This window comes from Zonotrichia albicollis, chromosome 8 (genome assembly GCF_047830755.1).
Source record: "Zonotrichia albicollis isolate bZonAlb1 chromosome 8, bZonAlb1.hap1, whole genome shotgun sequence".
Classification (NCBI taxonomy): domain Eukaryota; kingdom Metazoa; phylum Chordata; class Aves; order Passeriformes; family Passerellidae; genus Zonotrichia; species Zonotrichia albicollis.
The window spans coordinates 12,598,158-12,613,945 of NC_133826.1; the positions used below are offsets into that span (position 1 = coordinate 12,598,158).

Consider the following 15,788-nt stretch of genomic DNA (forward strand, 5'->3'; position numbering starts at 1 on the left):
ATCTATTGCAGCAGGCAAGGAAATTCCAATTAAATTAAAAGTACGGAGAGCAGTTATTATGTTCAGTCCTGCCAATTACAGGATTGTACCTACAATGCTTTGATTCCTCACCAGCCAGTCAAGACAGCTTGATGTCTACATTATACCTTCTGCTTATTAGTAGCTTGCAAGTGATTGAAAACTCCAATTGCAAAGGACTGGATGTTCCCTCCCCGTGTCTCTACACTGTGGAAGGCAGCAGCACGCACAAAGTAGAAATGTAAAAGGCTATGAATGGCAAAGGTAAAAGAAAAGTTAGCAACGCGGCCCAATGCCAGATTCCATCCACTGTACAGCTCCCTTGTCACAGCAAAGGATGGGATGGAGAATGGGTGCCTTCCCAGTGCTCTCAGAAATACCTGAAGGGAGCTAATAGCATGTTCCCAGAAAAAGCAGAGTGGCGTGGATGTCACTTTCATTTCACAGATGGCCATTTTCATGTTTTTACTCTGTTGACTGGGGTGAAAAAAGTAGGTTTCTATTTCACTTTTTTATCTGCAGCTGAACATTCAATAAATTGTGAAGTCTAAGGAAAAGTATGGCTTTTGCACAAATCAAAAAATAGATTTTAATAGCTCACTTTCAGGACAGCAGAAAAGTGTCTTCAGAAATGTCACATCTCTGCATTCTTATTTTTTTCTTCTCCATTTCCTTTATCCTTTTCTTCTCCTCTCTTTCCCTTCCTACCATCCAGTTTTTCTTCTATCTGTATCTTTCTTTGTCATCTCTTCAGCAATTCTACCTGATAACATGGGTGAAATACTTTTGACCCTCAACTCAATACCCAGCATTCTGGCTGGATTAAGGGTGAACCAACATTTCTCAAAGCATTTTCCCAAGATTTCTTTTGATCTACGACCTTGGGGAACATTATCACTTTTTACTTGGGAGCTCATTGTGGCTTCCAAAGAGGGAACACAGGTATTTTCATGGACTTTGAAGGTGACTTGCACACACAAGGTTTCGTGCCATGCTTGCACTACTGGAAGCTCAGGTAGGTTTGAGGGCATAAACAAATAGGATTCATAATGGCATACTCTCCAAAATTCAAACACTAGTTTTAAAGTTACTGCCATGTACATATATACATATATTAAAAAGAAGATTTAAGACTTTGCAATATCTAAAAATATATTGTGGGGCCCCATAAGCTTGTGTAGGATGGATACCTGGTATTCTGTTCTGTGATTTGTGCTAAATAACTTGCACTCTATTCAGAATGAAATGTTGATATTTGCTTCAGCTGTCACCCTGAATACACAAATGTCAGCTGCTTGTGTGCATATCATATCTGCTACCTGTAGCAGCAGAACCATTGGGTACAAAATATCCTATTATGGTTTCCCTGGTGGATAAGGAAAAAAATTAATTGTGGATCAAAAGGTTGTGTTTAGGACTCACATCTTGGTAAAGTAATTGGTACAGTTGTTTAATGAAAAAAGGTGCCCACAGGTAATTTTTTTTCATTTCAGTGTGCATTTTAAAAGCTCTCCTCCATGTGGATTTTCAAAAAGAAGAAGTACTCTAGTAGAGGATAAAAAAAACATCAATCTGCCCAGTAAAGAGGGAAAAAAAGGAAGAAATTATCAAGCTAAGGGTAAGAAGTTAAAGTGATATAAAGACAGTCTGAGAAATAAGTTTGAAGACAAACTCCCAAAGCTGAGGAAATGTCATAATGTAAAAATCAAAACCTGGAGCAGAAATGGTGAGAATATTTACAGCTCAATGTGCTAACGGTCTCCATCCCAGCTAATTTAAGAATGATTCATAGCAGCTGGATAACGCAGAACACTTTTAGATGGATGTGAGCAATGGGCAAGAAATGTCGATTAGATCACTTTCTGGCTTAATATGCAACCACTCTGCTGATATTAAGAGCAGTGAGAAGAGAGGTTGTCAGCACTCACAAGCTCACAGGAGACATACCTAGAATGAGACACAGTCAGCATAAAGGTGTAAAGGGCAATAGATTTATTTCTCATTTCCCCATTCCCTGAGGACTTTTGCAACATACAGAGAAAATTACCAGGAGTTTGAAAAAGAGAAATAGTTGCAGTTCTTCCATTCAGAGGAAATCCTAAAGGATTGCATGGTTGTTCAGAAATAACATTTTTCCAGAGAACCTTTCCTCCCCTGTAATCTTGAACATGTTCCATACAACTGCTACAGAACCAGAGACTAATGAATGGCACAGGAGGTAGGATAACCACTGATCTTGCTTGTTGCTTTTGATTAGACTTGAAAAATAACAAAAGTATCCTGAACAAGTTTCCAAATAAAAGCTATTTGAAGAATATTAGTTCAAACTTATAGAGAAATTTGTTGATCCAGATCTGAATGCAGAATATTTTGTCACTTTTTCTCCTGAGAATGTGATCACTTTGCTCACACATCAGTGAAACAGTGGCATAAATGGGTGAATTGGTGATTTCTGTGCAGCCTTAACTATATATTTATTGTGTAAATCTGTGTCATGTGGATTTAAATATATTGCAAACTGAGTTAAGATGCAAGTGTCACTGAAAGCAATGGCAGGTGCTCTGTTGTCAGGGAGAAGTGTGCGCCTGAACTGGAATGTTAAGCAAGCCTGTTCCAGTCCAAAATGTGGGAATTTTATACACAAATTACAAACTTCACAAATATGAGAGCATTTTGCTAGATTTCTATAATTAAGAGAAGCACTAAGAGAAGAGTGACAATGTAAAGCTCTGTGGCAGACAGTAATAACTTACCCACGCAGGAGGTTCCATCATTAGGAACAAAAATTTGTTGACCATTGCTGGGTTTGAAACCAGACATACATGTGCAGTAATAACTTCCCTCTGTGTTTGTGCAATTGGCATGCTCTCCACAAGGCTGAGTAGCATTTTCACACTCATTATCATCTGCAAGACAAATTATGGGAAAATATATTTACATTTGATGATTGAAGAAAGCAGTTTTCTATAAGCTTAATTTGGCTCTGGTATTTCACTTGCATAAATCTTGAATGCTGAGCTGGCAGTCTTGGTATTTGTCTATAGAGTTTTCCCATTGCCAAGGAAGTAATCAGGTGTTCAGCAGCACTCCTCTGCCCTCATCCTGTGTGAATCAACAAGTGAGACATCAGTGGGATGCTGAAATGAATGCTTTAATTGGATATGCACGTGGAATAAAGGATTGAGACAAGTGCGTGTTCTGCCATGGGTGTAATTGATAATATTTTTTTTCCTATCCAAAAGTCTACAGGGAGAAGCTCACTCTGAGGATGCGTCTGGGAATTATGAATTATAAAAAGCAGAGGTCAAAAGGCTATAAAGAAATCACCCCTTAATTTTCTGACTTCAAAGCAAAACCTCTATATCTAAATGCACATTTTTTTATGGCCTGTTTTAAAACACCTTCTGTGGCGTCTCTCAGCATTACTGTAAAAACAGACTTAAAAATTCATCCTGCTGACTGGCCTGAGTCTTCAAGTATACTGCTTTTTGTTAGTTATCCCAAAGGTCTCAACAAAGAGATCAGCAAGATTCATGTCTTGAGCCTTTCCTCTTAGCAGTTGCTCTGCAAGTCATAATTTTTGTACCTGAAAATTCACATGAACAATTTTACAGGACTAACCCCAGGCCTCCAATGACACAGTGAAAAGGAGGGATATACACGAGTCTGAGACTGTCATTATGAGCATGGGGATCCAGCAATCTTAATCAAAGGTGAAACAAAATCATGAACTCATGCTTTGAACTGCATAGTTGATTTCCTGCAATGACTCAATAAAACCATTTCTTCTCCAGAATCTTCCAAAGTTTCTGTTGTCTCTTGAATAATTTTCAGACCAAACTTGAAAACAATTTCAAAAGCTTTCTTATCCAAGCCCACTATTTATCGAACTGAGAAAAACACTCACAATACTGATAAATCCATCTTTCCAGTAGCCCATTTTTTTGAAGTACCCCAAAACTTTGAAACAAAAAATCAATGAAAGTGTCCCAAAGAAGGTGGCACTCTTGAGTGGAATTCTCTATTTTCTACATCATGAGAAAGGAAAAGAGTTAAAGACTTCCTGAAATGTACTGGGATTTTGTTCCTGTTCTCAAGCAAAAGGTACTCATAACATGATGAATGACAGGAAAGGATTCTAACAGGGAGAGAAATAACAATTTATTGCAGAAGAGAAATGATTTAGGAGCATGACAGGGAGAAGAAATATGATTTCAGAAAAGACACCCAAGGATGAGCTTTACAAAGGTGCTCCTGCTTCCTGATGGTCAGTGTTCTCATAAGCTGTTTACAGAGATAGGATGCAGATAAGGAAAGTGGCTCGCAAGCTGGGGCAGTGACAAGATTAAAGTACAGCAAAAGCCACAAAGCCTTGCAGGAATACATTTCTGGAATAAAACTTCATCACGACCCCCAGCATAACTCAAACAGGACACATTTTGATATTTGAAGTCTGACGTGATTTTCAATGTGATTCAGTTGACTCACACATGCAAATATCAATTCAGAGCTGCAGTTTTCCTCAGGGGAATTTGGGTCAACAGTATCAAATGGATTATGCTCATTAAAACTAAAATGTAATGTAATTTAATGAGGAATCCAAGTATAAAAGCACTGTGCCAACACACGTCAACAATATTTATTCCACAGCCTTGGTATTCATGAGAATACAGCAGAGGATGTGTATCATTTGGATCTTAAAGAATGCCAAAATAAAACCTAATTAGTATAAGTGGAATTATGATAGGGAGAAAAAAGTGTGATGTTGATTCCAGTTCAAAAAAAAAGCATGAGAATATGAAAAAAAATCTGGTTTGTCACGTAGCATTGCAGAGACCAGGTCCCAGAAAACTTTGCAACCTTAATTACAGGGTCCACTTCTAATGTATTTTGTGTGTGTCTGACTCCTTTGCATCCCAAATTTGCCTAGCATTTAGTGACAACAAAAAAAGAGTGGAATACCCTATTACAGTTAGTTGTAAAATTAATTTGGTCTTGGGAAAATATTACAGATTCTAGAAAAGAGTATGTGTTGACTTTGGAAAGCTCATGGGATTGTAGTCTTGGAAAATGAGAAGTAGAATGTCACTGATAGTAGCAGGACTAGATTTAAAGTAGAGGAATAACAGAGCTGAGGAGTCTAAAGGCTACATGCAGGAACATTTATTTTTGATTTTTTTTCTAGGAGTTCAACTGCAATCCGTGATGTCCAACAATATTGCCTTTTTTTGGTGGGCCAAAGGATTTATAAGCAATATTAAAGGGACTCATATAGTGGTTATCAACAAGTTCTCTAGAATTATATCTAAATAACTTCACTGGATTATTGGTGTTTTTCCTCAATATTTATGATGTCTGCAAGGGATTTAATGGTGACTGTATGGCCTTGGTAAGCTTTCTTATGGAGAGATCTTTCAGATCATTACAGGAACATTTTGAACATTGAAGAACAGCAGTAACTTACATTGCAAACGCAAGAATGAATATTTTAAAGAGTTAAATTCACATGGAGCTTTCATTTTGCTATTCCCGTGGTCTAAAGTAATACTGAGCAGACTGTGCAGGGGGATAATTTACTGGACCACATCCTGCTTGCATTGAAATTAATGACGTAAAAGTTACTGATGGAAGTAGGCTATGGAAAACTGCTAGGTTAATGAGGAAGGCAAGAGAAGAAGTTTGAAAAAAACAGAAGGGATTTTCTTATACAGCCAATCAAAACATTCCTTTTTACACAAAATATTCTACAAGATAAAAAATGATGGCAAAAATAATATTGAGTTCTCTGTGTAAACAACCTGAATTTTTTATTCAGACAGCACTCCAATGAGGAGCCTAGGGCCTTAAAGTAATATTCCAAATTTTACATGATTTATAATGTCATTGGATTTGTGATTTAAAGGATGTCAGGAAAAAACAATGGGATTTATAGATGAAAAAAATGTTTTCCTAACAAAATTTCCTGCCTACGCAGAAAGGATACTTTAAGTGACAGCACTCATAGAGTCCACCTGCTTTGTTGCTACCTAATTTAATTACAGCACGTGCATTTAATGCTGCACAGCTACTCACTGAACACTGCAGGCAGAATTTCGGGAATATACATTGCTTTAAAGATTTTTTGTCTCCAGTAAATGATGAAAAATTTGGAGACTTTAGAGGCATGACCAGCCAAATGACAAGGTTAATTATCATGGCTAAATGGTAATGTTACATTCAAGTCTGTTAGATACAGAAGGCATTTCCTGAATAGCTGCACTGTCTTGAGAAATGACAGTGGGGTCATGGAGCTGGTTGTTGGGATTGGTTGGTTTTTTTAGGTTGCTTTCCATTTTTGGCTAGTTATTTTTTACATGGCAGTTCTATGATTTGGATTGCTCTAAAATCTCATCATTACCAATCAAGATGTAAAGAAAGTTATACATAACTTCCAAGGGAATTTGTGTTGAGTAACTCAAAGATATGTGAAAGATATAGCAATGTGTACCTGAATACTGGTAGGATGTCTGTATGGTAGAGTTGTATAATAAAATCCATTTTCCATTTTTACTTTAAAATTACAGCGAGCATGTATTTTGCTGTACATAAATGTCATAGTTAGATAGAATCAACTACTGTTGTAGTAATCAATGTAATGTAATCACACCTGTACTAGTCTCTTGAGAATGTATTATGGATTTTTAAAAGCAAAAAAAAAAAAGAAAAAAAATGAAAAACTGATATACCCCTCTAGAGCTCCATTTTGACCTGAGCTAGTGATTCTGTTATCAAACACTTGTGCTCATTAATATGAGTACATTTTTGCATAGAGAGTATTAAATTATTTTACAAATTTTAAAACATACCAATACAAAAAGGAAGAACGATTTGTGGATTTTAGGGGCATGATGCACTTGGAAGCTAGAGGAATCTGATAAGATTTTAGAAGGAGAAAAACGAACGTGGAACATTTCCTTTGTTGTATTCCCTGTCCCTTTTAAAGTGCAAGATTTACCATGTCATATATGGTAAATATATGGTATTTTAATAATGCATGGTTATGAAATTATAACCTACAATTGGAAAGCAACTACAAAAGTATATAATTTGCTTTTTTTTGTGACAAGCATTGGAAAATTCTTGGAGTTATCATCTTTGGTTAGACGATTTTTGTAATACTGCCTGTGTATTTACATGAAAAATATCATGAGGAAAAATCATTAGGTAATGGATTTATTGAACAGCTATGAAAGATTTTCATTGCACTGGGCACATCTCCATGATAGACTTTTTGATGATATGATGACATATAATATGAAGAGTTAGTTGTGGGGTGAAACTTGTCATATTGATTCACAATCACACAGAAGTTTTTCTTGTTTTACTTTTTATAAATTTCTAAATAAATTTTTCCTCCGTACAAGTAACAAACAAGGCGGAAATCCAAAGTTATACAGAATGATTTGTGCATTTTCAGTCCTCCCCAATCCATGCAAAACTAGATTTTTGTAGAAATGAAGAGAATATTAAAGACATCTGACCAGAGCTTGAGTTTGTTAACCTGAGCCTCACTGGAACAAGCATAGGCCCAGTGCTGTGATTTTCAGGAGTTTAGTTAAGCCTGATGTTACTGTGGACTACAAGCAGCTCTTACACCACAATATGTGGGTGTTCTACTTAGTGCGTTCCCACGTGACATAAAGTTAATGCAATTAAAACATCAACAAAAAATTTTCCCCTAATCCACGCAATCTTATCTGTGGAAAGCAAGGCTGGAGGCCTCTGGGGCACACCCATCTATCAAGATGGACCCAGTATCTCCGGGACACAGCAGTGTGAGCACTGGACAGCAGTGGGGAGGAAGGAAATGCAGCCAGGCTGGCTGGGGAATTCATTGATGCATTGCATCCGCTGCTTTCTGACAGTAGCCTCTGCTGCCAGAGCTGCTGGGGAGCCCCTGGGGGAAAGGAGAACTACCCTTCCCTAGTGTAACCCTCGTGGGAGAACACGGCTTGAAGTGCCTCACTTAACCCCTCAAAAGCAAGGAAATGAAAGGCTTCCTGTAAAACAAATTCCAGTGCTGCTCTCCCCGCTGTGCTCAGCCTGTCTGGAGGTCTCAGAACAGTGGGTGATTTTACATACATTACTTCTGTGCTGCAGGACTGCATCTACTGCCATCAAAGCCCGAGTTAAGAACAGCAACACCATTAGCAACCTTCCCTTTCCTTTCTTGTGATTTGTTTCCATTAATGGCAATTTAACACAATTTGTTTATGATTCTCCAAAGATTCAGCATTCGAGCTTGGTCTAAATCAGCATGAAAGAGCAGATGCTTAGAATAACCACTAGAGACTGTAGAAACTGGGCTGGAAATCTCATTTAAATATGAATTGCTTTCATAATGGGCCTGATTCATCTTTGTCCTACACCTGGGCAGGGAACCATGCAGTTGCTGCATAGGAAATCTTACTGCTGCAAGCTCTGCCTTGTTAAGATTTCACATCTCCCTACCACCTTCAAGAGCTTTTCACAATGCCTTCTTGGGATGTTTTTGTAGCTTGGCAGGAGTTTTTAAGCAGTTTTGACTTGGTGGCTCTAAAACTAGCTCCTATAAGGTCTTAGTGCAGCAAAACAAATATTTTCTTTCATACAGGCTGAACGTGTATGAAGGGATGATTTCAGATCAGCAGTTCTTTCATGTCTGGATGAACTGAAGGGCCTCACAACAGGAAATTCCCTTAGTCCCAGTTTAAGGAACAGGACAGAACAGTCTAAAAGAAGGAGGAAAATTTCCTACATATTAAAGTCACACTCAGGTTGAGTTTCAGAGAATGGACAAGGTTTGGAGGGGTTAATATATTATCCAAACTGTTTCTCTCATCTCTTGCTGATATTTCCAGACATTATAAATTAAACATGGACAGCATTTATTATCAGGTAAGTGCCAGTGATGAAATTGTCTTTTTGTTTAGCCACACAGAATGTCCTTCTTTTCAACACTTGTGAAATACCAGAAAAAGGAAATAATTTGTGATCACTCCTGTGTGAAGAATGGGGTATATACCATTAAAGGTACCAATCCTTGACTGGAAACAAACCATTTACCCAGAGAGGCATCTGCAAGAATTGGAGAACAAAAAGGAACAAGGTGCTTAAATTAGTGAAACAGAAGTTAAAGGAGGATTAAATAATTGAAGGAGGGAATAAATATTGACTGGTCCTGTCAGAGTTTTTCCCCATCAGTTGCTCCCCTGCCCCTCTGAAGAGCAGAGGCCCACATGGAGTGTATCAACATCACTCTCCCAGAAGAAACCTCATTGCTGTACTGACCAACAGAGATTCAGCAAGAAACTTCAGAGCTGCAAGTGCAGAACATCAGTTTGGGCGTCCAAACCACAAATTAGTTATTTATTGTCTGACTGACACCCCTTCCCTGACTGGGTCATGAGGGTAAGACCTGGGAGTGCTGTGAGGATTTTCTCCTGCAGGCAAAGCTTGTAGCTGGTCAGGCATCCCCTGTTTGTGGAGAGCAGGGTTTCAGGAGCCTGTCAGGGAAGTGGGTGTTGAGCACAGCCCAAGGAGCAGCCCAGGCACAAGGGACAAGGAGCTGCCACTCACTCTTCAGGGCAGCAGAGCACAACCTCCTTGTATCTGGCGGACTCCAGGATCCTGTGCTGTCTTTCTCCCAAGAACACAGCATTAATTTACCAGCGAGGAGCTGCTCTGATGAGCCGTTAAAATGCAATGCTAAAGAAGGGGGGAGATTGTAGCAGAGTAATGTCAGACACAGTACAGTGTGAAAAAACCCCTGAACAGGCTGAAGGTGGTCTGCTGGAGTTCCAAGGCTGGTTTCTGAGGTGAGAAGTTGTGACTAGGTGAATTATTTGGAAAACTGGTTAATAGATACTGAATAGGAGTGGATAAAAAATAATCCCAACTTCAGTTCCACTCTCATGCAGCTCCTGGTTGGTTATATTGTGAATTCAAACAACACAATGCACCCATCAGACAGGATGTGAATAAGTGAGATGTCACTCAAATCCAAACATTTTGGTCCCACGCAAGAGATTAGACAGAAGGAAAGCAGCTTAGGAAACAGTCTGATTAAGGGGGAATAAAAACTTCCAGGCAACACTGTCCTAAATTTCAAAACAAAAAAGTATATTTAGTCAGAAAACACAGCCAGGAAATGCATCAGCACTTTACAGCTTGTATATGAAGTCCAGAGTAGGGCCATCATGGTGTGGGTGAGCAAGATGTGAAGAAGGTGTAACTGAGAGAAAACACAGCTTGAGTGAGGCAGTGGAACATTGAGCATTATCTGATTAGCTTTATCAGACTTGCTAGAAGCATGCAGCAAAGGCTATGGGAAGAAATGGTGCTGTTCTATGTCAGGATATGGGCTTATCATCCTTCAGTCACTCAGGGCTGCATCCTGGGGTCTGGAATGTCACATGGCAGCAGCAGCACCGTGCTCCCACTGTGCCAGGCAGCTGGGGCTGGAAGCACACAAAAGCACCTGTGCTGTGCTGGGAGCCTCTGCACAGCACAAAGGGCAGAATCAAATATTTAACACCAGTGGCACGGTGAGGTGTGTGAGCCTGTGGCACAGGTGGCACACAGTGATGGGCACAAATGAGCAAATACATGGGGCTATGCAATGATTCATAAAATAACTGCTTAGGCACAGAACTAGCTGGTAAGGGTAGTTTTAATTGGAGTTGATGAGATCCATTTGTTTGGGGTGGTTCATATCATACATTTGGGAGCCAGAAATTAAGGCCAGGCTGCTGAGTTCCTCCCTGGAGGGGGCAGACAGGTGTGTTTGAGCTAAAGGCCCAGCTCAGGTTCATATCTAATTCTGAAGCACGCTTTCCCCTAGCTGACTTGCTCCATTGCTCCTTGTGGCAGGCTCAGGAATACCAGGACTGTTTCTGCATTTCTTTCCTAGTGAATATGCTCATGTTTGGTTTAAGCATGTGAAAGGTCTGTTTCCATAAAAGAGCCTGACCTCAAACTCACAAATGCCCAAGGAGTGGTTCCCATTAACCTACACCATTGCTATTACAGGAGCAAAGGGGCAAAACCCGCCAAGAGCAGAAGTCAAGAATCAAGATCACATTGCTCTTCCTCACCCACACTGATTTAATTACAAAATCCAACCTCAACATCCTGGCAGACACCCTGTGTCAAGCTCACTACTTCAGGATTAGACAGAATGTAATTGAGACACATCATTAGTTTCTTGGTTTGCCTCCTTCAAAAACAAGGAATTAACACAAAGTGGAGTGCAGTTGAATGGGGATATGCTGGATTTGAACTGCTGGCAGTGTGCAGGTATATATATATTCAGGGTTTTTCTGAATGCTACCAGCAAAGTGTTTTAGAAGCTTCACTGTTATTAAATTACATAATTTCCCATTTAGCTTTCATTTTTGTGGCTAGCTTGTTTGTTTTCACTTAAAACCATCTTTTACTGAAAAGTAAAACAGGACATGCACAATCAGAATATTTTTGCTCAAAGGAAAGTAAGCAGCACAGCAGTCCCCTGCTGAAAGGGATTTGCCAGTAGATTTCCCCTCCTGCAGAACTGAATGGGAGCCCAAGTAGAAGTTCTGTTTCAGCACTGCAAATACAACTGCATTAAAAAAAAAACAACAAAGAAAACCAGAAATACAACAAAACCCAAACCAAACTACAGCCACACAATATTGGCATTATAATTTCTTGCAGATTTCCCAATGCACTTTCCATAATTCTGATATAGAATCAGCACCATCCATGAAAGTAGATTTATCACAATGTGAGAGTGAAGTCTTGGTTACATTAACTCTTTTTTCAGAGTATTTACTTATTCTGTGTACACATATCTGTCCAATACTCCAATAGCCACTGTATAATAGTATTAAGGAAAATAAGACTCAAAGTTGTTCAATTATCAATGTAACTGGTTCTTGTTATTTCCAGCACTAATTTCTCAAAACTCGGCTTGCAGAACTTTCTAAAACACAAACTCAGTATGACAGAATTTTGTGAATGTTACATCAGAACCAAAATCACTCTTGTAGAGGACATAATTCTCCAGTAGCTGCAAAGAGGTTGTACATCACCATGCACCAAACATCCCTCAACAATGCCCCATCAAACAGCAAGTGAAACACTAAAACAGAGGTCATGGTGAAGATGAATTCCAGCATCTCACATTTCCAGACTACCTTCCTGGTCCAAGAGAGGTATAGTCTGTCCATTTTCACTTCCCATTTTAGCATCATTTTTGCAAGAGAAAAGAGGAACTGAATTTACTTAGAAGGTTTTTGCTAAATCCTAAATTTAGAATCATGGCATTAAGACTTTTCTTGTGAAACAAGGACAGCTAGACATGTAGAAAGAACAACTGTGCTTCTCAGTGTTCAGCTTTTGAATCTGCTGCTTAATAACAAGTAGCACTTTATGAAGCCCAGGTATCACTGTGTTACATTTTTTTCCAGAGGACAAATTTATTGCAAATAATTTCCTGTAACATATCTGAAGCAATATTAAGAACATTTCTTGCTTTTGAGATGTGTACTATGTTCCATTTTGGATTTAAAAAGCAGAACACAATAAAAGATGTGGTAAAATTTCATTGAGAGAAGTAGTAACTCATCATGGAAGGCCATAAAACAGTGACTACAAAAGCTGGTTTTTTTTTTTCCATTGTGGAAGAGTGCTCATTGATTTCTGAAACCACAGGCTAATTATGCTCTGAGTGGATGGAGAACCTTAAGGAGTCTGGTCTGGGCATCAGACACACAGGGATCACTATTTACTTTTGTCAAACCCAACTTGCAGTACTGAAGACAGGAGTATCTTGACAAAATTTGATTGCCACTCTTCAGGAGATTAGATGAGGTGACCTAATCCTGCTCTATGAAACACTTTGACCTACATTGCTCTAAGCTAATATTAAGGTTAGCCATTATAAGAAGATTTTACAATAGTGAATAATGGTTTTATTTATTTTATTTTTAAAGTAAATATTACATGTGAAATAGTCATCTTCTACAGTGGCCCACAAAGCTTTCATGTGGCTTGATGACTGTCCTTTTTATATTATCTTATTTGTGAGTTATCCCATTTAAATGTTCTGGAATTCAAGAGCTTCACTTCTGGATAATAGACTAAATTACAAAAGGAAATAATTTCAATCTATAACTGAGAAAGGCCATTAATTGCTGGAATACATCCAGTCTCCAAACCTGAAGATATCAAATATGGTCTGGCAAGGAGGAGACAATTAGGCTGAGGAATTCTACCCAGAGGGAAAACATGCCAGCATTATTTCAGCTGGACTAATGACTACAACAATAACCACTGAAGTATTTCCAGCTACTGTCAATGCTACAAGTATTTAACTCCACAGTCAAAACATCTTAACTACTGACAGTGATATTCTCAGAGACTGACCCCAGTGGATGATTTCGGAAAAAACCACAACTATAAAATCATACAGGTTTTGATGTTGTGTTCTCCCCACAGCCTCTCCCCCCCTTTTTTTTTCTTGTTATGTTAATTAAAGGTAAATGTTGTGATAGAAGTGGAACAGGAGGTTATAAAACTTAGGAGGAGTGAGGTCTGGGGTACTGCTTGGCTCAGTTAAAAGGTTGCAGGTATTTGAATGATTATAATTGTTTTCCCATATAATGGCCAAATATCATCTTAGTGGAATTTACTACTTTGAAAAGCATCAAGTTCTCCTCCTTTCTGTAGCAGCCTCTTCCAAAAACCAGACTGGTCTTAAGGCCAAATATCCTCTTTCATCTCTCCCTCCTGAAACATACAGTTTGCAGTGATGGAACTCATGGTCTCCTCGTGCCAAATGGTCTGGGTAGCTCTTTCTGGACCTTTTTTCTAAGGCATAAAATTTGGAAAATTTTAGCTTCATGTCAAACAGCAGAATGAGTTAACCTACTCAGATCTCTTAATGGATTTTGAGTGTGAGGGGGGTACATGGCATCCTAAATCAATCTAAAGAGACTTTTCCCCTGCTGACTACACTAACAACTCTACTCTTCATTAGTTAATACAACCTAGGCTGAAATAGTCTGTTGATTCATAATCACTGTTGTCTACATGAATTTGTAATTTTCTAGTGAAGGTTTTTATTCTTTGAAACAGGGCCTAAGGACTCTATTATCCCAGTGATACAAAACACTAAGTAGGCAAAAACCAAAATTCCATTAAAAAACATATCTGGGTTTGGACAGAAATAATACTCATACCATGGTATAAAGTTGAAATGTGGCATGAGTCAGAGATAAAAACACTTTTAAGTTTCTCTACCATAATTCCACCTGCCACACAAAGTGTTATTATGTCCATTTTATCCTGGGAGTGCTGACAGGCGGGAGGGTGTGGATATGCTGTAAATATTCTGTGTATCTTTTGGCAATGGGAGCCAGGCTGTGTGCCACACTGTGGGGCTGCCTGAGCTCAGAGGTGTGTGCAACCCTGAGGCAGGGGTGCTGCAGCAGTGCTGCTCTCTGGCCAGGTTAATTTGCCCTTTAAATCCAGTCTCTGTTAGCCTGGCCCAGGCAGCTCTGACACTTGGAGGAAAAGTCCCAGTTACACAGCACAGACAAAACATCCCTGCACTGGTTAAAGTGAGTGGTATAATTTACATTCTGAGATAAGAGCAAAGGAGGATTGTCATAAAGCTCTGAATAAATGCACATAAAACACAACAGATCTCCACGGACTGCCATGCTGAGGTTCCATCTGAGAGGGAGGCACTGCAGAAACTTTCACCAGTATTGTTTCCTGAGTATTACTCTGCTTCAAAGTTCTCAGTTGGAAAGGCTAAAATTTGCTTCCCAAGAAAATCACTCAAAAATATAAAAAAGAAGCTTCCCTTCACATATTGAAATAAACCCGTCAAAGTAAGTGCCTAAACCTAAGTTCAAGCAAAAATAATCAAGATAAATATTACGATTACTGAATCAACTGAACTCGTAGAAGCATTGGGTAGATTCCTGCAGCATGTTAAGTATCCCTGAAAACTGAGCTTTTTAATTGGAAATGTGGTGAAGAGCCACGAGTTGCAGTAAAGATGGTGACTTTGTTTTCAGTCTAGGAAAGCCATTATATCATGTATCAAATGTTTTATTCATCAAAAGAAGTCATTGACTTTTGTCCTCTGCACCTGCCTGTGAATGCATCAGTACAGGCAGTTCTATAGGACAGCCTCAATTTTGCTCCAAAAGTGCTAACACAATCAACATACTGAAAATCCCAATTTCAGTTTGTTGGGAAATGTTCTCTGTGGTTGAAATTGTTGCAAATTTTACATTATTCTATGCATTAGACATTTCACTTAGAGAAGGGTTACACCTCAAATTTAAATTCAGACTATGGACCCAAAAAGTAGTGTTTAAAAAGACATTTATTTTCAAATGGTCAAGCTGTTATATAAGAAAATAATATAATAGAGCTCAAATTCTTACACCAGCTGCCTTGGCTCCAGATCAGGCACTGTGAAGTTAACCTCCAGGCCCTCCTCCAGAGGCTCACTGAAAGATCTGGGATACAGAACAGCTGGAGCCAGGGAAAGGGGCATGTTGGGGATGGGACAGCATGCCATGCTTTGGGAAGGCTGATATTTTACAGAGGGCTGACTGTTCCTCAGAGGAGTGTTTTACCAGTCCTAAAATCTACACAGGGATTTGAGTAAAGGAAGGGCATGCCTTTCCTCTTAGCTGGTGACATCCATGTTACAGCTGCCAGAGACAACTGGCAGAGTCACCCTGCGACTT

At 39.0% G+C, this 15,788-nt stretch overlaps 1 protein-coding gene across 2 annotated transcripts in view; it reads right to left on the reverse strand.

Annotated features, from left to right (window-relative positions):
* ADGRL4 (adhesion G protein-coupled receptor L4) overlaps positions 1 to 15,788 on the reverse strand; it is a 72,368-nt gene that overhangs the window by 32,132 nt on the left and 24,448 nt on the right. For both annotated transcript variants that reach the window (XM_074546003.1, XM_005482144.4), the window contains exon 3: positions 2,772 to 2,924. In XM_074546003.1, the coding sequence (XP_074402104.1) occupies positions 2,772 to 2,924 (153 nt within the window). The remainder of the gene's footprint in view (positions 1 to 2,771; positions 2,925 to 15,788) is intronic.